The 23,091-nt window shown below is 47.8% G+C and overlaps 9 protein-coding genes; 2 read left to right on the top strand and 7 right to left on the bottom strand.

Annotated features, from left to right (window-relative positions):
• Positions 1–1,414: 1,414 nt before the first annotated feature.
• Positions 1,415–2,482, bottom strand: FFUJ_01841 (related to steroid 5 alpha-reductase; the record flags this gene model as incomplete). XM_023574240.1 has 3 exons in its annotated part: positions 1,415–1,999; positions 2,139–2,342; positions 2,399–2,482. The coding sequence occupies 3 exons, from the start codon at positions 2,480–2,482 to the stop codon at positions 1,415–1,417; spliced, it is 873 nt and encodes a 290-aa protein (XP_023423762.1).
• A 1,075-nt stretch (positions 2,483–3,557) lies between these two features.
• FFUJ_01842 (uncharacterized protein) lies at positions 3,558–6,068 on the bottom strand (the record flags this gene model as incomplete). Its single annotated transcript, XM_023574229.1, has 1 exon — positions 3,558–6,068. One exon carries the CDS (start codon positions 6,066–6,068, stop codon positions 3,558–3,560), a length of 2,511 nt encoding a protein of 836 aa, XP_023423761.1.
• A 1,476-nt stretch (positions 6,069–7,544) lies between these two features.
• On the bottom strand, positions 7,545–8,664 carry FFUJ_01843 (related to chaperone HLJ1; the record flags this gene model as incomplete). XM_023574217.1 has 2 exons in its annotated part: positions 7,545–8,098; positions 8,145–8,664. 2 exons carry the CDS (start codon positions 8,662–8,664, stop codon positions 7,545–7,547), a joined length of 1,074 nt encoding a protein of 357 aa, XP_023423760.1.
• A 911-nt stretch (positions 8,665–9,575) lies between these two features.
• Positions 9,576–10,778, bottom strand: FFUJ_01844 (probable cellulase precursor; the record flags this gene model as incomplete). XM_023574206.1 has 4 exons in its annotated part: positions 9,576–10,251; positions 10,301–10,437; positions 10,491–10,665; positions 10,741–10,778. 4 exons carry the CDS (start codon positions 10,776–10,778, stop codon positions 9,576–9,578), a joined length of 1,026 nt encoding a protein of 341 aa, XP_023423759.1.
• Positions 10,779–11,534: 756 nt separating this feature from the next.
• Positions 11,535–11,959, top strand: FFUJ_01845 (probable ribosomal protein S19, mitochondrial; the record flags this gene model as incomplete). XM_023574195.1 has 4 exons in its annotated part: positions 11,535–11,577; positions 11,629–11,644; positions 11,694–11,876; positions 11,926–11,959. The coding sequence occupies 4 exons, from the start codon at positions 11,535–11,537 to the stop codon at positions 11,957–11,959; spliced, it is 276 nt and encodes a 91-aa protein (XP_023423758.1).
• Positions 11,960–12,183: 224 nt separating this feature from the next.
• On the bottom strand, positions 12,184–12,795 carry FFUJ_01846 (related to transcription initiation factor TFIID; the record flags this gene model as incomplete). XM_023574184.1 has 2 exons in its annotated part: positions 12,184–12,588; positions 12,634–12,795. The coding sequence occupies 2 exons, from the start codon at positions 12,793–12,795 to the stop codon at positions 12,184–12,186; spliced, it is 567 nt and encodes a 188-aa protein (XP_023423757.1).
• Positions 12,796–13,403: 608 nt separating this feature from the next.
• FFUJ_01847 (probable ERD2-ER lumen protein-retaining receptor) lies at positions 13,404–14,214 on the bottom strand (the record flags this gene model as incomplete). XM_023574173.1 has 4 exons in its annotated part: positions 13,404–13,897; positions 13,947–14,013; positions 14,066–14,124; positions 14,187–14,214. 4 exons carry the CDS (start codon positions 14,212–14,214, stop codon positions 13,404–13,406), a joined length of 648 nt encoding a protein of 215 aa, XP_023423756.1.
• Positions 14,215–19,386: 5,172 nt separating this feature from the next.
• Positions 19,387–20,226, top strand: FFUJ_01848 (uncharacterized protein; the record flags this gene model as incomplete). The annotated part of the gene is made up of 1 exon (XM_023574162.1): positions 19,387–20,226. One exon carries the CDS (start codon positions 19,387–19,389, stop codon positions 20,224–20,226), a length of 840 nt encoding a protein of 279 aa, XP_023423755.1.
• Positions 20,227–21,025: 799 nt separating this feature from the next.
• FFUJ_01849 (probable histone H2A F/Z family member HTZ1) lies at positions 21,026–21,886 on the bottom strand (the record flags this gene model as incomplete). XM_023574151.1 has 3 exons in its annotated part: positions 21,026–21,214; positions 21,271–21,402; positions 21,776–21,886. The coding sequence occupies 3 exons, from the start codon at positions 21,884–21,886 to the stop codon at positions 21,026–21,028; spliced, it is 432 nt and encodes a 143-aa protein (XP_023423754.1).
• Positions 21,887–23,091: the final 1,205 nt, after the last annotated feature.

Genomic DNA, 23,091 nt, shown 5'->3' with positions numbered 1-23,091 from the left:
TCTTGATATAGTAAAAGCCAAGGATGGATAACACCTCGGGCTACCGTGTCGGGACAAGCAACCCCCCCAGTTCAAGGTGTCTAGATTGGCATTTCCCCTCACGAAGCTACTGGTACCGAGACTTGCTGTTGCATGGCAATCAATTTCTTTGGAGTGTGTGTGTGTCAGTGTGTTAGTTCAAAGAGGATTTTTGCCCTAGGAGCGGTTTAGCTTGGGGGGGGACAAGGGGGTGGGTTTTGACCCCCCCGCAAAATGTGATATCTTATTTCTGGCTATGCTTTCATCCGCCGCGGAAACAAATCACCACCCCTGGTCTATTGATATGCAGCTATGGTGATAGGTTGACTCGGCTAAAATGTTGAGAGTGTCCCAGTGTAATTCATCGTCAAGGCGCTGTGTCAGTATCTTGTAAGCGACGGAGGAGATTCGCCGAAGTTGAGAGTCATAACAAGCTTAAAGGTTTACTTGAGATAGACTAGAGAAACTAGCAAATAAGTCTAGATTTCGGGAAGTAGTCTCAGGTGCGGGGAAATTTCACGGGCTTTACTGCCAGAGAGAGAAGAGGGAGGAGGTGGTTTTCCTGCGTTGTGTTGGAGATGGATGAGAGTGAAGATCATGACCTAGAGAGTGAGCACAACCAGGTACGTATTCTCACTACCACCACGTGGAAAGGGATAATACATGTAGCATCCACAAATTCTCCAACTTTGCCGTATGCATACACTTTTCTGTTCAAATGTAACTGTACATTGTCGTTTTGGTTGACTCTCCCCCCGTGTTATACAGGCTTCCCCAGGTTTTGCGAATCTCATCTTACGATAATCCCGCTGCTTCCCCAGATTCTCTCTCTCAATTCCACAAAACCAACGCTCATTACCTAGCAATCGTAAGAGTGAGATCTTTTTCCCCGGATTTCTGGGGTAGGTTTTGCCTGGTTTGAATGGTCGATGCGAGGTCTCGATGCGGAGGTGGAGGGATGAGGGTCATTCTTGGCACGGACCAAGAAATGGTCGGCAATTGGAGTCGGCAACTAGAAATTGGAGACACCAAGAGAGAGAGAGACTCGTCATATTCACTGTGTAAGAGCGTGTGAATGAGAGTGAGTGTATCCATAATTCTACAACAATTACGATGCATTCAATCACTGAGAGTGGCAATATAAAACTCTATCCCACATACTTGTATCCCACTTGATTAGCATATATTTTCGGCTATTATACTCGGTTCTTGTCTATTACGATGGTAATCATGGCATCTGTCCATACAGTGAATGCTCTTATAGCCCAATACTCTATCATGACCATTCCCTAGTTATACCCATAGCCACAACCACAACCATAGCTTAACATCAACTAACATCGTCTATCTAGCATAAGCATAACTAACCGTCCATCATACCATTCCCTCTTTAGCCTCACCAAACCCCCGGGATAACAGCCCACCTCCTCCCAACCTTGTCCTCTCCAAATCTCTCCAAGTACCATCTCCGTCCCCTGACAGCCCTCGGAAACATGGCAAACATCTCGTTCACCACAAACGCCCTCGCAGGCGCGCATCCCCAGCCCGCCGCCATCCAGAACCCAGCCCATTCTACCCACTCGCACAGGTAGTGAGGGTACAGCATGTACCGGAACAGTCCCGCCTGCGGAATCTGGTAGTGCTTCTCCACGCCGCCCTTGTTGCCCGCGTGGCCGTCCAGCTTCGCGCGCTCTTGCCGCTGGGCCTCGCGCCGGCGGATGTCTCGTAGTTCCTCGTCGTGGAAGAAGTTGCCAGATAGACCGAGATAGAAGATTAGAATACCTGATGAGAATTGCAAGATGGACGATTGTGACGACCATGCTGCTTCAGTGGTAGGTCCATAGGCTGCGAGCCATGATCCAATACATGTTGCGTTGCAAATCTGAAAACTGAAGGCAAGCAGCCACACGGCGATGTGTACCGGTGACATGGAAGGCTGAAGATAGGGGAACATGACAGCGCGGTAGGAATAGTGAATCACCTACATGCCATCCAACGTTAGCCTTCATCACTTACTCACTTACTTACTCTTCATAACGCTACCTCGGGTAGGTAGTTCAAGCCCTCCCCCTCAACGGCAATACGCACGGGAGCATAACGAATTGGGGAAATACACTTACAAACAGACCCGCAAGCACTTTGTTCTGCCACGGAAGATCGTCGATTCCATATTGTTCAGGAAGAACTTTCATCAGGTACAGCAGCGTCAGAAAACCAGGGGCCTCCATGGTCAACCAGCCAATACGGCCGGGGAGGTTAAGACGGCTTGTGACTGAGGTTTTGCCCATGCCATACCAACTGGTAAGCCATTGCATCGAGCCAATCTGAGAGTATTAGGACCTGTATTATTTCACGTGCTATTATTTTTTATAATGCTTACAATTGGGTAAGATATCTGCCAGACTTTGAGCATCAGGTCGTAGTTCTCCCGAGTGGGTGGTAACCACCCTTCGATAATAGCCATGATGACAGCGTCTGCGCCTCAACAACGCAGCAGAAAAAAGGGTTCAATTCGAGTCTCTCAGTAAAGAAAGAAGCAACTGCTGTTGTTTGCAGAAGAATTGATCAATGATGAAATTCAGTCTGTGTTTCCATGATGTCAACAAGGTTGAAGCGGATACTAGGTGTAGCTGTGCAACGGCCATTTTGACACTCTCCACCGCCTGTACAATTGCCCATGATGGTCGGATATTTAGTACATCTACCCCTGGTGTGTCACACGAGAGCAGCGATGCAGCTATCAGGATGTAGGAACAGCTTCCGTTGGTCTGAATTGGGGTGCGATAGCACTGTAAGACGAACTATCCATATTGAATCCTCTTCAAGGGAGAATACTTAGTCTTACGGAAGGGTGTATACATACAGCAACATTCAAGTTCCCTCAGTCGATCTCAATCAACTGCCGTGTTCTCCAAACTCAAACAGGTATCAGATATTGCCTGTCTTCCGAGGTCCCTTGTAACATTGAGTAATTAACGGCATTGAATTATCACATGAAAGAATTTAACAAAGTTATTCTACAGTAGTAGCTTAAGGTATCACGGCCTGTAGTGCTGAGCAAGCCATATAAGGGGAGACAAGAAAACTTGACATGTCTATGCGAAATGATGAGAGTTGGTATTGGATAAGAGGTAAATAGAGTCTAATCTGCCTAGAAGGGAAAAAACCTAATGTGTTATTTTTACCAAGACACCGAGGTCTATCTGACCGAGTGGCAGAAGTTGAGGGCATCATCAATCAATCAATCTATGCGAACTGATGAAAAGACTCTAGTGTATTTGTTATGTACTTCATATAGATTTAATAGACCTGAGATCAGATGTTCCTGGTACCTTACCATGAGTTCAGAGGCTCTGTTACTCTCTGGGGACAGATATCGCTAGACACAGCTTCACTCACTTAAACATCCACAAGAGTTACAAGACAATTACTGAGGAATGAAATTTACTCAGATACACCCGTCCATGCAACAAACACCGCTAAACTCCCAACTCCTAATTCCCAAGTCAAGACTCCGTCTCTCATATGCTCATAAAAAATCACATCACAATACAGTCCCTCTCCCTCTGCCCACCGCCATTTACCCCTACCCCCGGCCCCGAAGGCCGTCTGCCTGCAGACTGCCCAAAGGGTCTCTGCCCCACTGGCATTGACGAATTCACACTCGCAGCAGTACTAGTCTGCCTCGATATCGTAGGGCTGCTGTTCGGGTGGCTCGGGTGTCCTACCGGCGGCTGATACGTCCTGTCGTGCGCCGACTGCTCGTAGGAAGGCGGCGCATCGTCTGCTGCTGCATCTGCTGGTCGTGACACGGGTGGCCGCGGTGGTTGAGCCGGAATGAGGGATCTCACTCTTTGGGCGGGTACTCTGGGCTGTGCGTTGGTTGTGTTTGTGGTGGGCGCGCTGACGGAGCTGTTGCGTCCTGGGACGAGACCAGTGGCTCCTCTGGTGACGCCTCCACCTCGTGGAGCTCCTCTTGCAGGTTGTCCACCTCTTCCTCCTCTACCTCCGTGGTTGCCACGTGTTGCATTCCCTGGTTGAAATGCCTGTTGCTCGATAAATTGCTCTGAAAGCATGCTCTCTCTTCGTCTTCGGGCTTCCTCTGCTCTATGTCTTTCCTCTTCCTCTTCTTGCAGTTGCAACGCAAGAGCCAAATCTCTATCTTCCTGTTCAGCATTGGGACTCATCGGCGGCTCATCTTCGTGTCTCCCCTTGCCCCTTCGATTCTGTACCGTCGTCCATTCTCCGCCATCGTTGTTGGAGTAGTTGCCCGCACTTGTCGAAGGAGCAAGGCCGCCAGATCCCACAACTCGGAAATCTCCTGAAAGATATTCGGTGTTGCCACCATTGACATCCGATAGTGTCTCCCATACGATTTCGTCGTGAGACTTGAATCCTGCGTCCGTCACAAGCGTGACGAGCTGCATCGACTGCGGATGACAGTACAATGTACTGAAATGGTCATTTCGGAAAAGAATGGCAAATGTACCAGGCCGAATGGCTTTACCAATAACTTCAATGCCCCAAGGCGTAAGTTGGGTTGCAGAATTATCCAAAAATTCCTTGATGATGACAATATCTTGGTAAAGTTGCTGCTCATCTTCTGTGAGTCCACCTTCAGGGTCAGACAGCTTCTGTTCGAGCTCTTCTTCTCGGAAAAGAAGATTCTGTGCGTCCTCATATGATGCTGCTTGTCGTTCCAGCGCTTCATATGCATGCTCATTCTTTGGTGGCAACCATCCATGAATCAATGGTATCGAGAATGTGGCATATAAACCCATCTCAGCCGTATTCTCAAAGGTTCCTGGGATCAAGTCCCCTCGCTCGGCAGGATGTAAATGTGTCAACGATGTACGCTTGTAAGCATTTATCATACTCTCTGTAGGGACGAAGCGCGGGTTGACGTTCATGCCGGTATGTAAACTTTGCAAGAAGGCATACAAATCTCCAACATCTGGCAATGCATCTTCAGAACTGGTTCGTCGCGGTGACATAAGTTCGTCAAAAACAGCGTCCAGAAGCAGATTCAAACTGACTTGTTCCCTCGATCTAAGGGTTTGTACAAGTGCAGTATCTTCGACATCGGCGGGTGTTGTCATGGTAAGTGCGTTGACCAGAGCCACAAGAGGACAAGGCCCGTTTGCATTCTGGATCAAGATTGGGGATATTCGTGGGTTCTTTGACGAGGTCGAGTCGTGCCATTGTATATTCTTAATCTGGTAGGTCTCCGTCTTTCCGTCGATCGGATCTCTGGATGTTCTCCAACTTGACGGTTCAGTTTGTAGTGTTGGTTGCCTGGGTGGCAAGGGTGGCTTCTCCTCTTGAGCTTCCTTCATGGGGCTCGGTGATGGCTCTGAATCTATCAGATTCCAATCATCGGGTGATGCTGGCCGGGCTTCTCCTGTGGCCTTGGCCTTTCCCTTGTCAGCGCCGCCTACATCGTCCCAGATATTTGTGCCCCCAGTAAGTTCTGCGGAGAGTTTCATAGGTGGCGCAGGAGGTTTGTCATTTCTTCCCAGAGGATCCTCATCCCAAGCAGGTGATTCGCCGCCAGAGGGTAGTGATACCATACCAGGTGATCCAGCAGGAAGTGGTTCTGGCGTGGGTGTCCATGCGCCTCGAGGAGGGACATCGTCCATGAGGTTTGGAATCGGTTGCGGGGCTAATGGTGCGTTCTGCACCTCTATCGCTGGTTGCCATGGGTTCGTATTAGGTTCCTCGATACCAAGTTTCGAAAATGATTCTGTCGGTGGTGTTTCTTGTCTTGAGGGGACTTTCTTTCGTAGAAAAGGGTTCGTTTCTGGTCTGTCTCCGCCTGGTTTCAATACTGCAGGCGTCTCTTGAGACTGCGGCTGGTTGTTTGGCTGTGTCCTCGCTTCTCCCCACGCCTGTTGCTCATCTTGGTTATCGAAAGCGATTCCGGGTCTGAGGGCTGCAGGAACAGCTTGAGGGTTTGGTCTATCCGTTGAAGATGCTTGTCCATCGCGGCGGGGTCCTACATCTTCCCATCCCGGCTCGCTCCCTCCTTCGGCCCAAGGATTATTGGACATCGCTTTGACTTTGATCGTATTTGAGGTAAGTTGGAACTTGGGAACTTCGAGTGTCAAAGTAACATGTCAAATAGAGGGCTTCGGTGTTCCGTTTGGTCCTTGTAGCTGATGCGCTGCTACCACAGGCGGGAGACTGCGGGGAAGTGATTCGAAGTGGTTCTCGAAGCGCTGTGAGTTGTATGCATGAGATTCAAAAACGTAGCAACCAGATCTCTGTAGTAAGCGCCGTATAGTGATATTTGTCGGTTGTATATGTTGATATCCAGCTCTTGGAGCTCTTCTTGATTGCAACAGCAATAGCTCGTGTGGGGAGATGTGTCGTCACTGGGTCCCGCTCTGTACGTGGCGGTGCAACGTGAAACTGAGCAATTCGCTGAGGGGAGAAGCTACTATCACACAAGAAGTAAAATGACTGGCGGTCCTGAGGTCAATGCGAGTTTGTCTTGGTTGGAAAGCGAATAATGAAGAAAGATAGGCATGCGCTGAGCTGAAAAAGCTGGGCGGGTGGTGGTGCCTGTAATGTACCTGAGGTACGTAGACCGCGGGCGTCAAGTCTGAGGTGCCCCGCCCACTTCCATTTGCTTACCACCGCCACGGGCCGCGAACGATGACGTGGGCCTGCTGATTCAAGTATCGACCAAGCTGAAGAAGAATTATTTACCATTCTTGTTACTGTCTCACCGCTTAGAGAGCGGTATGTACAATTCATGATTCTAAGCCTGGTCCTCGCTTGTCCTCTTTCTTGACCAGATTGGTTGACAAAGTTGAAGTCGCTTAAGCTAGCATTGACGATCTGAGACATGCCGACTTACACCGCGACTAAATGAGTTAACATGATAATTTTGGATATTTACCTACTCATACTAGAATAAACATCTCGATAATCTTTCTTTCTTTTACTCATTTCTATGAGAATATAAGATCTTTATGGACCGGAGAATGTCCCAGTGGACGGCATAAGCACTCATTCCTTCGTGGTCCACCAATGTCTTAGACTCAACGGTCATCCAAAGCTCAGACCAAGGGTCCAATAGCCATCCTTGGTGACCCTAAACGACGAAAATCTTTAGGTACGTCTAGCCTAAGCTTAGGGGACTCTTTACTGAGTTTATTTTGGCAGCCTCCCCTAGAGTCTTAGGTTTTCTTGCTCACGTAGGCCATCCGGAGAATGAGGTATCTTGCGGTGGCTGGCAGTCAAAAGAAGCGATTGGTGTGCATTCTAAACGCAGCTCAACAAATCCACCTCGAATTGGATCGTCTTTAAACCTCCCCTAGGAAAACACATCCTTAAGCATTAAACGCTGCTGAATAATACATAACTTGATTATGGGCGTCGTCCTCCCCTTGCTTTGCTTGCTTGTCAGTTCCGAGTTCCTTCGTCGCCATGCAGTCCCAGAAATGCCACAACGCCAACTCCTATACAAGAAAGGTATATAATATCCATCTGCTCACGGCGCTATCTGTGCATGTACGTCGTTAAACCTTCACCCCAAGATTTTGCAGCCGCTCGCAAGACGGCATTGTGTATGTCTGTGCAAGTGCCATCTTGTCAGGGTCCTGGTAGAACCAGCCCTGAGCAGCATCCCTCAATCTCCGTTGGTATATCAGCTCGTTCTCACACTCATTCTTGAGATGTCTCAAGAGCTGATGTTCAGCTGTACGGTCGAGCTTGTTGAGCTTCTTTTCGGAATATTGGGCAACTTCGTCGGGGTTAACATAGTAGTTGACGTTTAGATTCGGTGTCGTGCGCTGCTCGGTGTACGGGTGCAGAGGATTGTCGTAGACCATGCGAGGCCCTGATGCCGATGTTGTTGAAGACTCGCCTGAGAAGAATGATGTGATGATGGGGAGGATGAAAAACAAGATGATGGGCAGTAGACCCAGGAACGTTTGGAAGGCGTTGCCTTCGTTCTGTCGACCACGCTCGGCTTCTCGGGGTCGCGTTCTCGGCCTCGCTCCGCCAAACTGATGAACCCTGATTCCAGGACCTCCTCCAAAGTTGAAAACAAACTGAGGACCTGTGTCAAAGGCTACAACATTAGTACGAGTCTCATCTTGCTTGTCAATTCTGCTCACCTCCGAATGGACCACCACCACCAAAGCCGCCTCCGCCAAAGAAACGGGCAAACATCTCCTCCGGAGTCAAGTCATCCTGGAACATCGGGCCACCTCTACCCATTCCACCACCACCGGCTCGTTGGTTGAAGAAAGGGTTATTCGCCTGGGCGCTAGCGAATCGACTATCAGGATCTGTGCCAAACTTATCAAACTTTTCCCTCTTCTCTTTATCGCCCAGAATTCCAAAAGCTCTGCTGACCATCTTGAAGGCCTCGTCCGCATGAGGGTGTCCATTCTTGTCGGGATGGGTCAGAAGCGACAGCTTCCGATAAGCCTTCTTGATCTCAGCCTCGGTGCATGTGTCCTTGACGCTCGAAAGATTTAGGATGTCATAAAACGCAGTGGCCTCGCATCTTCGGATACGAATGACCGCTGCCTCTTGGTCTGGGGTGAAAGATCGTCCTTGGTTACCCTGCTTATGATCGCGAGATCGAGCCGAGCCACCCGTATCAGCTCCGGAAGCCGTTGCGCTGGGCATCGAAATTTTAGTTATTCTGAAATCGCTAGGTGTCTGTAGGAGTTCTGAGGTACGATTCGTGAGTCGTACGTTGAGTGTTGAAGATTAAATAGGGTTTTAAGTTTGGCCGTCGAGAATGCGGGAAGAGGGAAAGTGGCTTCTTTGGGGGAGAACAATGGCACAGAAAAGGGCGTCGTCAAAGAGGCGAACGCCGTATTGGTCGGGTTTGTGCTATTTGTGACCGAATCGCATGAGGAATATGAAGCAATCGAAGTGTGGTTGATATGGTGATGCAAAGGGATGCCAGAAATCTGGTGTTTTCCGATCGGGCAATCCCTAGTTAGTCTTTGGCGGACGCCCACTCTCTCCATTGAGTCTGTCCCAAAGTCTCGACTCCACGTGATCCCCCACCACTAAATGTCATTGCTACCAATCAGCTTACCCTGTATCACTTACACGACTATCAGTCAGATCCAAGAACTACGACATCTTGATGCAATCTGGAGGTCTATCAGGGTGCATTAGACATTGTTTTATGTCTTGAAAACATTTGGTAGTCCTATCAGCGTTAGAAATGCTTCTGTAGGCGGCCTTAGGGTAGTAAAGTACCTGGGGTTTGGGATCGTGTGAAGATTCAGGTAGTTGGAAAGCCGACCGTCTTATTCCACAGAACATATAGCCAGTCAAAAGTGTTGCATGGTTACAGACTTCAAATTCGAGTGCCTTTTGGTCACGATGATTCGAATGTGTTTCTCATACATCACGACAATAGAGATCCTGACATCCCATAGTCTTCAGGGCAGCATATAACAAGAAACGTTGATTTACACTCAAGAAACTATTTACGTCGAGTAAGTATTTACAATAATAGACCACACAAGCCAACTCGTTCCCTCCATCGTTCCTGGCTTAAATCATGACCACAACATCGCTTAAGCACCGATAAACTGCTTGATCTGAGGAAGAACCTTCTTGTACGCAGTACCAGTAGTTGGCTCCATGCTGAACATGTAGTCACCCCACCAAGGGCCAGCAGCCCAGTACAACCAACCAGTCCAGACATCAGAGTTGTCAAGCAAGTGCTGCAACTCGCCCTTAAGCGCAGCAATGCACTGGGCATTAGCTCCGCCAGCAGTCTCACCAAGAATACCCTTCTTCTTGTTGGCCTTGAGCCACTGGGTAGCAGCCTTGAGACGCTCAGCACCAATGGTGGAGCTAACACAATTCTCAGAGGTACCAGATGAGTCGGAATCGAGGTACTGATGCATCTCGTAGATGATCTTGTTCTGAGGGTCCTTGAGATCCTTCATAGCAGCGCCGTTGCCGCTGGAAACCCAGCTCCAGGCTCCGGTATAGGCGTTGCCTTCAACGAAGATGTACTGGGAGGTTGCGCCGGCCTTGCGGATGGCGTCGACGGCGGCTTGGTTGAGAGCAGCGACGACAGAATTATCCATGTCGTGGTACTCGTTGTTGGTGTCGAAGATGACGAGCTTGTTGTTGGCGAAGCGCTTGGCTACCTTTTGCCACCAGACGCTAAAGTCTGAGCTCTTGATGATGTTGCCGTTGAAGCGGCCATAGTTGTGAGGGTCAATGACGGCATAGTGACCCCTGCATGTGTCAGTGAAGTAATGTCAAAATGGGAAACGTAGTTACTAACTTGCTGGTGATGTGGTTGACAGTGTCCTGGAGACCCTTGAAGTAAGCCTCATCAATGGCACCGGTGATGCCACTGGGAGTCACTCGCTCCATGCGGAAACCGACACGGAAGGTGTTCATACCAGTGCTAGCGAGGGTCTACCATAGTCAGCACCAAGGACAAGTTATAAGTTATAAGTCAAGATACTTACATCAATGGAGCTCGTGGTAGGCCAGATGTAGTCCTTGTTGAGGGTTCCAGGGAGGTTACCCTCACCAAACTCACCACCAGACTCATTGGAACCAGTGAAGAGGAACTTGCCCTTGGCCCTCGTAGTATGAGGAGCAGCCAGAGCAAGGGAAGCGCCAGCACTTGCGAGAAGGAATCTGTGAACCGCATGTTTGCTAGAAGGAGTGGATATTCGTTTCTTGTTTCAAATGATTGTAAGAGGATCGATCAACGAGCCATGCAGAGCAGAGCCAAGAAATACAGGAAACATGGCGAGTATATATACACATTCAGCTTCGGCCCAACTTGCGGTACTACGCATAGCTCCCTTCGTAGCATGTTCATTAAGTCGGGATGTGACAAGGGCCAGCCCAGACTGACTATTGATCCTCCGTGTGCCCATATAGGAATAGACTCGGTCGATTTGCACGTTTCAATAGTTTCTCCAGATGAAGTGTAGAACATGACCCAGTTTGGTGGTAACTGATTTGCCGATGTTCCCTGTTTGTTTGGCTGAAACAGGAGCTAGGTCCCCCTGATATTTCACTAACACGCCGCGTTGCCGGTACTGAACATAGTGAAGCAAGAAAAGTTGAGATGATTTTCGCGAAATAGAGTTGTATAGTATTTCTTGGCTGACATTTCAAGACTAATGGCCACGGCTTTCATAGTCTTTCAAAGCCACTTGACTCGTTTCTGAAAAAGACTTCTTTTTCCTTGTGGTCCTCCTAATAAGGAGTAGAACGCATCAATGACGCAACTTGTCGTACAATTATTAAAATGATCATCTCTTGTTGAAACAAGCATTATTATCTCGTTGGTGGGATTCTTTCTCCGTTTACAACGTCCATATTAAACCTCAGGTGAGAGAAGCACAGAGATGCCGGTAGCCGTTCTGTGCTGGGGTAGTCACGTGCTGCGAGTCTCGGACTAACCGATCGGAAAAACAATCCCCGGCTAGATCCGTCGCATTGAAGCTTGGTGATGCCGGCCTGAAATTTCGAGGGAACGACATGTGCCAGCGATAATGCACGCGACACGGGTTCTTCTTAAGCGATCAGTGTGGAAGGGTATGTCAATTTCTACGCTGTGATGTTGTTGGGTGCTAATTCTGCTGATAGGGCCGCACTTGGTACCGTAAGCCGACGACCGACTCGATTACCTTGACCGTTCTAACATGCGATAGCCTACCCATTGTATGGCCCAAGTCTTCCAGCGATAAGGTGCCTCCTGTGCGAACACAGGCTCGATCAGCCACGATTCTGCCCAACTTTGTCGGTCTCAAGTTCGAGGTGCACAATGGAAAGGATTACCATGAGGTGACCATTACAGAAGATATGGTTGGACACAAGCTTGGCGAGTTCTCACCGTAAGTCTCGGTCTGAGCCGAAAGATGGATGTATTCTGACTGATGATAGAACACGAAAGCCAAATATTTGGGACAAGAGGTAGAATATCAAATAGGGACTGGAATCTGGGGATACCCATGTACAAAACACTACATGTAACATCACTAAAGCAATGATATCAACGAAGAGATCCATTCGCATATTCAGGCGATCTATTGTAACCAGCTGTGACTTTCCTGGTTTTCATATTTGATATCATGTACGGACCCAAATCCTTCCGTGAACGCCGAACCGTAACGCCTTGCAGTCATGTAACCAAATACGTACTCAGCGGTAGAACTCACTACGCTTGACGTTGACACCATACTCTCCAACAGCCATACCAAGATCCTCCATGGTGAGAACAGTCCTGTTCTGGCTACCGCCTTGTCCACCACCTCCGTAGCCCGGTCGCTGAATACCCAGCGGTGCGCCCTTAGCTTGATCCTTGCTTCCGGGCTGGCCAGTTGGTTGACCAGGAATAGGGAATCCGGCAGCTGCACCAAGAGACCCCATGGGATTATTGGTGTTGGATGATGCGCGGATTCTGCTGTACTGGTATGCATCTGCTGCGATGTCCGCGATGAACTTCTGGGTTGCTAGGGCGAGGAGTCGCGCGAGGCGTGGATCGGTCTGGGGAGGTGGTGGAAGACCGGCTTTGGTCATGTAGTAGTGTGTGACTGCGTCGGGAATCTAGAGAGTGTTAGATGAGTTGAATCAGGAGTCTGTAGTGCGTACAATCGGCGCATAGTCATCCATCTTGTTCAGGAACTCCCGTAGCGAGACATCCTTGCGAGTTGGTAATCGAGGATCGGGAATCGCTGGAGCGGGCGCTTCATCAGCTGGTACCTCAGGCGCAGGAGGGGTCTGCTCTGGCTTTTCGGGCGCATCACTAGCCATATTGAAAGATTTGATGATGCGATGCTAATTAAGATGTTGAAGATGAAGTCAAAGCGATTGATGCTCGACGCGTTAAGAGGTAGAGTCACGTGATTCAATCTCATGGTCTAATCCATTGTTTGGCTTGCATGAGCCGCACAATGCCAAGAAGCTTAATGGGACTAAGCAAAGCCAACCAGGCACAATCAAATAAGCATAAACCAGCATCCGAGGTTTCTCATGTTGTATTTCCCTGCTTAATTATTCATATGCCTCTTCGTGTCCTCATTGTAGAGTGCATTGAGCTCATTACAAATGACAGAAATAGCAGCATTCAACACAAATAGACTACACTCTATTTTGACTTGGTACAGCACTGAAATCAACAATCCATTTTCCCCAAAATCTCCAAGCCAAGCGGCGACGCCATTGTAATTACCGCCTTTGTTGACCTCCCAAACCAACGCCGTGCATGCATCTCCAGAAGCCGGAGTTGTCGTGACCAAAACTATGGTCTTGTCTTGTCTTGCCTATTGGCTACTTCATCGTTACAGTGTCAAAACGTATAAGACGTGTTTTGAGAGCCTGGTGCTCTCTTTCGTTTAGGTATCTTGTGTCTTGTTGATCGTTTAGACGGGGAGCTTGAACTTCTTGCCCTTCATGACCTTGGTGTAGTAGATGTAGAAGAAGTCGCTGTACAGAACCGTCTGGACGATACCAGCAACGATAGCGATGGTGTCGACCTTGTGGTTAGTCTCGGCGAAGTATCGGTAGATCCAGTTGGGAATGTAAAGAGCGCGGTAGCTGCCGAGAGCGAAGAGATAGTGGGTGGTGATGGTCTCGGCCTCGCCGGTGCGCTGAAGCATGAAGAGTTGAGGGAGAATAGCCACAGACTCGAGCCAAATGGAGAAGGCCCACAGAATTTCCGAGATGGTGTAGTGATAGGGGAAGACGATGGCGAGAACAGCAGCTCCCGCGAGGAGGTACTGGACTCGGAAGGTGTCGACATTAGGATCGTTGGTAGGCTTGTAGGCGTTGGTCATGAGGTAGATGATGTAACCTTGGGAGCCAAGGAACATGATCTTGAAGATGAAGTTGTAGATGCTATCGGTTTTGAAGAGATCTGGAATATGTTAGAATGCGCCTCTGGGGTCTGTTAACGGTGGTCGTACCAAGATAGCGGGTGATGTAGACAAGCATGTAGAGTGTCTGCGACTTGAAGGAGATACCCGAGCAGCTCTGAAGTCGATTAGCATTGCTGATCCGCAGCGTCTGACAAGGGAGGACCAACGTTAAGCTGCACCATCTTGTGAAGCAAGATGAAAATGGATCCGAGATGCGAGAAATCCGCTGTGCTACAAGTCAGCAAATAGCTCAACGAAGCCGTCGATTCTGCATTGTCGTAAACGTACCGGCGACTCGGAAAACGTTCAAAGGCATGATTGCGGTAGTTGTCGCAAAGCTAAGATAAGGAATTTGAAGAAGTTGTGAGATAAGTAGCTGCTAGAAGCGCAGCGAGTGGGAAGCGAGCGACAACCTGTCAAAGGCGGGTGAGTACGGGTACAATTGAGGATCGTTCGGGACGAGGGTTGGATGGTGATGGCTCGAGGGATTGACAAGGGGAGCTTGGGAGAATCATGAATCTTGAAACTGAGCTGAGCTTTGGCTGAAAAAGGACACGACGCGATTGCAAGCTCATTGGGCCATCCAGCTACGTAATGTCTCGCATGTGTCAGGTTGAGCGCCACAATATTCCAGCCACAGCTCAGGGGTGTGTGGCTGTTATCATGAAGTTGTAAGTGAATGTAGCATGGATCATGGTCCTGGTAACGACTTCATGAGGAACAGGCTTGAATCTACTCACTCCTGAACCGTTCTTCGTATCTTAGACATCGTTACTCATCAGAATCCCCAGGGAGAGGCAAGAAAACTTAGGACCTTGACCCTAAGTGATGAAAAGACTTAGAAGAGGATACCATAAACTCAGTAAAGAGTCCCCTAAACTTAGGCTAAATTGCCTAAAGTCTTCTAGTTGAGGTTATATATTCTTGCTCCCTGAGGACCCCAAACAAATACCAACTGATTCTGGCACGCATATCATGTCACGGTGGCTCCCCTTGTTTTTATGTACGGTTGCAGTATATTTACTAAACTACCCAAACCGCAGGTTTTTTGTTTGAAGTTATGAAGCTGCAGAACACGCAAGATGATCGAGGGCGCAGGTGCCGTTCGCCATCCAAGCAAAGTAAATCCACCAACTAACTACTACAACTACTAGACTATTATGTCTGGCCAATGGTGATACATGATACATGCTTTACCATGCACAGACAGTCTTTGTATTCCCAAAATGTTCCTACATTCCTGATCCTTCGTTTTGATGCAAAGCAAATCGTACTCGGCAACTCATCAACTTCTGCCACCATCTTAAGCTGCAATCAGTAATTGCAGTCGGGACTGAGGTGGAAAACTCGAGCTCCATCATAGTCATCATCATGTCATCTCAGCTTTCACCGGCCGACAATACTCCCATGGCAAACGGCGCTGTAAGGTGTATCAAATACCATGCGCTGTCAGGACAGAGTCTTCTGGCCCTATCCCCCAAAAGACATGCCCAGTGAATACTGAATAAGGTCAATTGGCAGCTTTTCTTCATCTTCTTCTTTTTTTTTTTTTTTTTCATTCTTTTTCCCTCTTTTTTTCTCTTTCTGTCTCAAGACTGATTCAGCGTTTTCTTTCTCTAGCCACTTCAAGTTACCCGGCGAGAGGTATCTGAGGTGTGAACAGATGTTAGGGCGGTACCCGGAATGTCCGCAGGACGGCAGATCTCGCTGCTCTCTGTTTTGGGTGACCCCTAGAGAGCTATACGATTCTCCTCAAGCGTCAAAGGTAACATGAAGCGGCTCAAGGAAAAAGACCATAGTTGATGCTACCGGCGATGCAGAGCATACCGCAACAACCCATCGGAACCAGGTCTTGCCTTATCCAACATGAGTGATCATATGAAATGTTCATGACCAAGAATGTTGGGGACTCACTCACAGCTCACAGATCTCGGAACACTCTCTGAAAGTGACCCAGGTCCTTAGAGCTGTGGTGCAATAACTTCACTGGCTGTGACGGCCAGTCTGGGGGTATCACAAAGAAATATAAGAACTGATGACGCCGGTGCGCCGCCAAATCGTTTCCGTACTTGTTTTGTTTTCTTTTTTCGTACCCCGGGGGGCTATTGTGGTTTTATCTTTTTTTGGTAGACGTCGAAACAACAACAGGACTCTCCTAATTCAACCCAGTCCTCAAGGAGGCCAGATCACTACTCAGTTAAGTCTCCTGATGGTGTCCCGTGCCAATCTTTTTAGTCGTAGCCGGAGTATCGGCGGTGACAATTTATCAAGTGCTCAGCAGCTGTAATTCTCCCGCAAGGTCTCAAAACCGCTAGGGGAGAACCCGAAGACGTCTGACATATTAAAATGGCAGAATGCCATCATACGATGGCCGACCGGTCCTTTTCTCTCGCAGTTTTGAGCATCGAAGAAGCGTAACTCCAGCAGCTGGCATATGGCATTGATTTCACTATCAGTCTCCACAAGAGTCGAAGTATTAGTCCTGGCAATGGAGCAAGCAGTGCCTGGTACGTTGACTCTCAGCCGTCATCATCTCTTGAAGGCTTCCATCACCTCATGGAAGACACATGAAGAACATTCAACTCTCCCATGGCATGATGAAAAGCCTTCTGCCCCTCGAGTAGATACCTGCCGCCACTCATGAGTTTTTGGCTAGGTCATCCCGAGTTGTTGACTTGAGCTGCGTGACTTTTGTTTGTGCCAAGAGCAATGCCCCTGACAGAACAATAAAGGATTGGCTTGACGCTTTGTTATTGTGTTTTATTATGTTTTTCTGGTTTTCTCTCTTTTCGTTTTCTTTTTCATTTTCTCTCCCTCGGCGTCTCTTTTACTTCCGGTGGCCCCATATCATGAAACCATGATCCCGCATAGAACCAAGGAGACTCGAATATGGAACCTGGCAAGTGGACTGATAATAGGGAGGATGATTAATTGACGGTGTCCGGTACCGTACGATTCGTCGTTTGCTAGCGTGGCTACGCCAACCCGCCCTGTCGATATAAGGCGCCCGAAGCAGAAAGGCTTGCCCGAAAAAACACGATGCGTCCCCATCCTCTCAAAGAGAAAATGGCATATGCACATGTGCCTAGGCCGATGACTGTTATATCATATGACAAGTGTGGTGAATACATTAAAGTCGTAGCATGCGTACTGTATGCAGAGTAAGCGGCATACCATGATAAATAAATGTATAAATAAATGAACGATATGGATAAACGAATGAAAGAAGGGAAGAAAATCGATAACAAACACGACATCAAAACATGCATGAGGAGAAGAAAGAATCATGTTCCAAGTGAGAGGAGCTCGTCCTTATGTAGACAAATATTAGACTCCTCAACTCAAATCCAGGGTAGAAACCCTTGGTCTACGTGTCCAGACACTTGTTGTTGTGAATTTGAAGTTTGCGTCGTGAGTTTTGAGGTAGTCACGCAATGTGAGTGTCAGGGACTTACACCGAGAAAGCATAACCAGTGAGTTAACAAAGAGTCCGTGAAAGTTTATGAACTCTCGAGCTTCAGCACCGAAAACGCAAACGTGAAGTTTGATAGCAGCCTATGTGCACCATCCAGGTTGTGATAAAAGCCATAGCTGCTCTACTAAATGCTTCTGAGGGCAATAAACTTTTTTCATTATCTCAAAGAGGCACTTATGTACCGAGATCGGAGTGTCGTATCATAGAAGCTTTGAAGAACTTTCTGTGAATTTGAGGAGTGGGTTTATAGAGAGCAAGTTAGACCGAGAGAGAACGAACGAAGGTAAGTTCAAGTGCCAAAGTTAAGTTCAACATGATTCCTGTCCTTATTCCACTTGCTTTGATTTATAAATTCTGAAGCCAATGGAGCTCGCTTATACAAAAGCGACTGCGAGTCCTGAGTACGAAAGTTTGTCCTTTGATCCATAGACGATACTCATATTTACGAGGTATCGATGTTTATCTTATACACACCGCATATGTATAAGAAAAGGCCTTGAAAGTAACGTCTCGCCTCCACAAAGATTTACTACAACATCGTTTCCCCAGAACAGTCTACATGTATTAGTAGCAAACAGAGTGGGATCACAATATGTGATCATGCCATAAATTTATCCCTCAAAAATCGTACAAATATCTGCATGAGGTGTGACCAGAACCCCAATATAGTGGCACTCGGCCTGAAGAGCAACTGTGCATGGAAGAAGTCGTTGACCAAGAGAATCCCAGAGAAACGAAAAGATCAAGTCGTGGATATACTGGCACCTTGATGGTGTATCAGATGAATAGAGGCGCCATAGTTTGGCCACATCAAGAAGCCAGAGCCATGATGATCAGTCTATCATGGTCTCGGGGGTCTATAAACATCCGAGAATTTCTTTGGCTGGCTTAACCACACTCCCGATTTTAGTTGGGCTTCCATAGCATTGACATCTCCAAAGCCTCGTGGTTATCAATTATTAATCGGTCCATAATTCTACTAGGTAAAATGGCTTGAAGTAATTCAAGCTGGTGACGTCGAGGTACTGGATACCTTATCACAGATAAAAGTTTAGTAGATCTAATGTTATGGACAACTCCCGAGGTAATCGCTTACAATCGGTAATACATAACTTGTCCCAAGATTTCAGCGTTATTTAGATACACTGAAAACACTGGTTACTAACATAGCTTCAATTGTGAGCCGTGTGATTGAGATAATACGGAGTGTCAAGTCTCAGTGACGGATTCAAGGGTTCAGCTCTGAAGCATTGGCTGTTTGAGTGAAACAAGTCCATACCGTCGCTTATTGACTCTGAAATAACTCAAGGCATGAATTGAGATAATCAACTTAGCTGTAATGAATTAATCGATTACCATGTATTATGATTCAAGTAACTTAATCTTGACATGACTCCTGGGCTGTTGCAATGACACAGAGGAGACACTTGTTCCAGACCTGAAGCATTCAAGCACCACATGAAATAATGTAATACTTCAAACCGGTATTTAGAAAGAAGATTAGTTGAGTCGAGTTGCATTGACATGCCTGCAGGTTGCCCTGATGGTCGACACAGGGACAAAGACACCACAGATCAAACACAAATAAAAGCACAATATGCACAGCAAATTATCTCTTCATGTCTTATATTGCTTATTTTTCAGGCATCTAATAAATGATCGCTGTTCACTTAGGTCTCTTTCACGACCGCTCTGGTCTCATAGACCGGAACAAAGACAATGCTAATCCTCCCCCAGGCAGTTTTGTCGAGATCTACATGTTCCGCACCGTTTGAACTCGATTGTATGAACATCCATTGATGCCTTGGAAGTTCATTGTATGATCAACAATCAAGCATAATGTTCATCACCAAACTTCATATGACCATATAATGCGACATGCTGCGGATGAGTTGGTATTATCTCAAGCATTTTACTAACTACAACTCAACAACATAGTACTCCAGAAGTTGTCCACACTAAACTTCGATGCTTTCGAGTCCGCACAAATTGCATCCAGATACTGAAACAATAATGGACATCTTGGATAAGCAACCCATCAGAATGTTTACCCTCCACTGCATTCCCCCCAAGGACCCCCCTCCTGGAACACCCGAGCCATGTATATGGCAATGTCACAACTGCGGGCAGGACTACAGGATCTCCGTCACAAGCCGCTGTATCAAGTGTCCTTCATACAAAAGTAGCCCCCCTTACAAGTACTTGTCAGGCAAAAGCTCAGACGGCGGACCTACCAGACCATATCAAAAGTCTCCCCTCTCACGCAACCATAGTACAGATAGCAGATCTACTACAGAGGCTGAAACGTCTCCCACAAGACGTAAATACTCAAAACGTCCATCCATAACGCTTTCTAACTACGACTACGAGTTCTGGAATCAATACAATGACTGGAAGCGCTTTCGCTCAGAGTATGAAGCGAGACCTGAGAGGTGGGAGAGCCGCATCAAGCGCAGCTTCGACGGCTTGGATAGCGCACAGCGTCGAGCGAAGCGATACAAATTCGAAGTCGAAGCACGCACTCATCTTACGGTGGAAAGACTGGTGCGCATGCTTGAGAGGAAGCAAAATTGCGAAGTAGACTGCAACTTTCCCGGCCAGTGCCACACAGAGCGCTATGAAGCATTAAGGAAGAGACCCCCGAAGGCCACAGGAGGCACGCTCCACTCCACATACTATGGCGATGATGAAGAAGAAAAAACAGGTAAGCTGCCCCTTTGTGAGCTTTTACCGCAGTTCGATCAGGAGATGACAAGTCCTGAAGACATTGATGAGGATGAGGATGAGATATTTGCGGCATACCGGAGGGATGTTGATGCTTGGTATGCATCAACTCTGGCGAAGTCGAGATAAAAGAAACAAGGAAGATACTGAGGGGTGATGAACAGAAGAGAAATTCTTGACGGCAAAGACTGGCCACAGGAGGGAAATAAAATGTATGATCGTAAAGGGCGCCTAAACTGGTTTAAAGCTTGACTCAGATAAACTAAACTTACCTAAGTCTTTTCATCACTTAGGATAAAGGTCCCAAGTCTTCTTGCCTGCCTTTGGGTGGCATGGAACAGATATTCAGGGAATATGAGATGATGAAAAGCATAACAAAGATCATGGATGCAATAGGTAACTGTTTTGAGTGAGCGGACCATAATAGATAAACATCATTTGAACGGACGTGATAACTTCATTAATCCACATTCCTAACACAAACAGGTCATAACAAACCACACTCATTTTACCATTGAACGTTCGATGACTAACCAGGAACTCGTATTTCCGTGTCTACCTAATCCAGACCATCAGCACAGCGGTTCCGTGTCGCATCTCATACCAGACCAGACCAGACACCAAGGTGAAAACACAACTGTTGTACACAGCTCGCGCAACTCAAACAGCACAGGGCATTTCGTCATAACGTGAACCCTCTCGTCATCGGGTATCGGCTTCTGGAGCAGACCCGAGAGCTCGTCATGTGCTTATTGAAAGCGCAGGCGCCCTCAGCTATCCAAGCTGTGGTCGTGCGGACGTCCGCTCATATCTCGACGCGACGCCCCCATCGAATTCGAATTCAAGCATTTCTGCATTACCATCCCATATACCGGTTTACCGCAAGTCCCAAAGAATAAAAGCAAATAGAGCCTTAAACGATACGTCTTTAGCCTTCAAGTGCCTTGGCCTTCTTCTTCTGCTCGACCTTGAGCAGCAGAGCGCGGTTGATGTGTGGCAGGACACCACCGTAGGCGATTGTCGCACGGATCAGGGTGTCGAGCTCCTCGTCACCACGAATGGCAAGCTGGAGGTGGCGGGGTGTGATACGCTTCACCTTGAGATCCTTTGCAGCGTTCTGTGATGAAATGTTAGCGTTTAATTTCAGGCAACAACAATGACTCATAAACTTACACCTGCCAACTCGAGGACTTCGGCAGTCAGGTACTCCAGAACAGCTGTAACGTACACGGCAGCCTTGGCTCCCACACGCATCTTCTGCTGGGTGTTCTGCTTGAGGAAACGCTTGACACGACCGCAAGGGAACTGTGAAATACCATGTTAGTACGAGTTTAAATGAAACCAGCAATCCTTGATAGAAATATTTCCCGAGCCGTCTTTGTTTGCGCATTCCGTCATGTCCCGTTTCAGCCCAACATTCATACAAACAACGTCGACAGCCGCCCCAGAATATCAGTGACCAGTTACCGAACCGTCGCATCAGCTCAAACGCGTGGCGAGGGCCAAATGCAGGATGCGCTGTCAATTTAAAAAGATTTTCTCGTCGTGCGGAGATGTTCGACGCGTCGAGAACGGATCGTGAAACTTGAAATATGTGGGATGCGGGACATGGCATGTGCGCAAATCGGTCGACAAAGCAAGCCTATCCTCCTCTTCTACCTCTCAAGTTGAGACTCACCTGAAGACCAGCACGAGCAGAGTGACTCTGCTGCTTCTTGGTGCCCTCAGCAGCGCTCGTCTTGCCGCCGGAGCTCTTTCCGCCAGAAGACTTTCCCTTTCCACCAGGCATTGTTGATATGATCGCGTAAAAAAAATCGTAAGATAAAAGTATCAAAAATTTGGGGATGAATAAATACGGGTTCGAACGCGGTAGCCGATCGGTCGAAATGGCGATTGATGTTGTTGATGTGAAAAACGCGGGATCGAGAGTTCGTAGTGGCAGAAATTTAGCGGGCTGCGGTGCGGTGCTGATGTTGTTTCTTCAGGCAGGCTCTGGCCAAGGGCGAGCTTGCGTGAGATGCGGTGCGGGATTGGATGGCACAGAGGTACATGCCTCAGGTAGCTTCTGGCTTCTTGCTGCTGGAAGCTTAATTGCTCATTGCACTTGCCGATGAAGAGGCGCTTCTCATTGGCTGAGTGACCCGAGATAAACCCGGCCATCAGGCTGGGCCAGCAAAGGCTGTGTGAGAAGAGGCACTTGGTTAGGTATCACCAAAACAGGGTTTATGGTGCTGCAAAGTCCTCAAAAAGGGAAAATATAGATCAAGGAAAGGTAGCATGTTCAAGAAAGACTTCTTTCAAGCTCCCAGAGGTGTTGGCGGAGGAGCTGTGTTGATACTTACTTGGCTCATCTCATCTTTGTTTGCTGTCATGCTTGGAACGGGTTGCCGCATATTCACAGCTGTGTCTCACCCGGAGATTTTTGAATGCCATAAATATGATACAGCATGTAGTGACATGGCTTCTGGTACAGAGGCGGTATCTTTTCGGTTTCTGACAAGTCAGGGCATCTTGTTAGACACTTGATGAGATGTCGTTGTATATTGAACAGTTGAAACCCAGGCTCGGTTTGGAGTTGATCATGTCCCACTGTGGCTGAAGTGTGGCTGTTCTGGCTCCCATTAGCCGAGCATTTACCTGACTTACAACCACCTCGCCCTCACCTGGAAATACCTTCATAAGTTGAGATTGTTTTTAAATAGACCAGGAAGTCGATTTCGTAGTATGAAATTAGTCGGGTAAATTTACTTTATGGTGGTATGGATAAATCCCTTCAATCCTAGCATATTAGCTGGCAGCTTTCCACACTTGCCAATGGCCAAGTCTTTCTGCATCTTCTGTTTCCGCAAAACTTTACCTATGCCCGCAGTGAATCACAACCCAGACGGGATGCTCTAAGGCGTGAGCACTTAGCTCTTGGCTTCTATCATGAGGGCCTAGAATTGCAATAAATGCCATTGTTCCTCGTCGCTTCCCTTCTCAGTCTGCAATAGC

Source organism: Fusarium fujikuroi, chromosome FFUJ_chr01, assembly GCF_900079805.1.
Source record: "Fusarium fujikuroi IMI 58289 draft genome, chromosome FFUJ_chr01".
In the NCBI taxonomy this organism is placed as follows: Eukaryota; Fungi; Ascomycota; class Sordariomycetes; order Hypocreales; family Nectriaceae; genus Fusarium; species Fusarium fujikuroi.
This window is presented reverse-complemented; position numbering and strand designations above follow the sequence as displayed.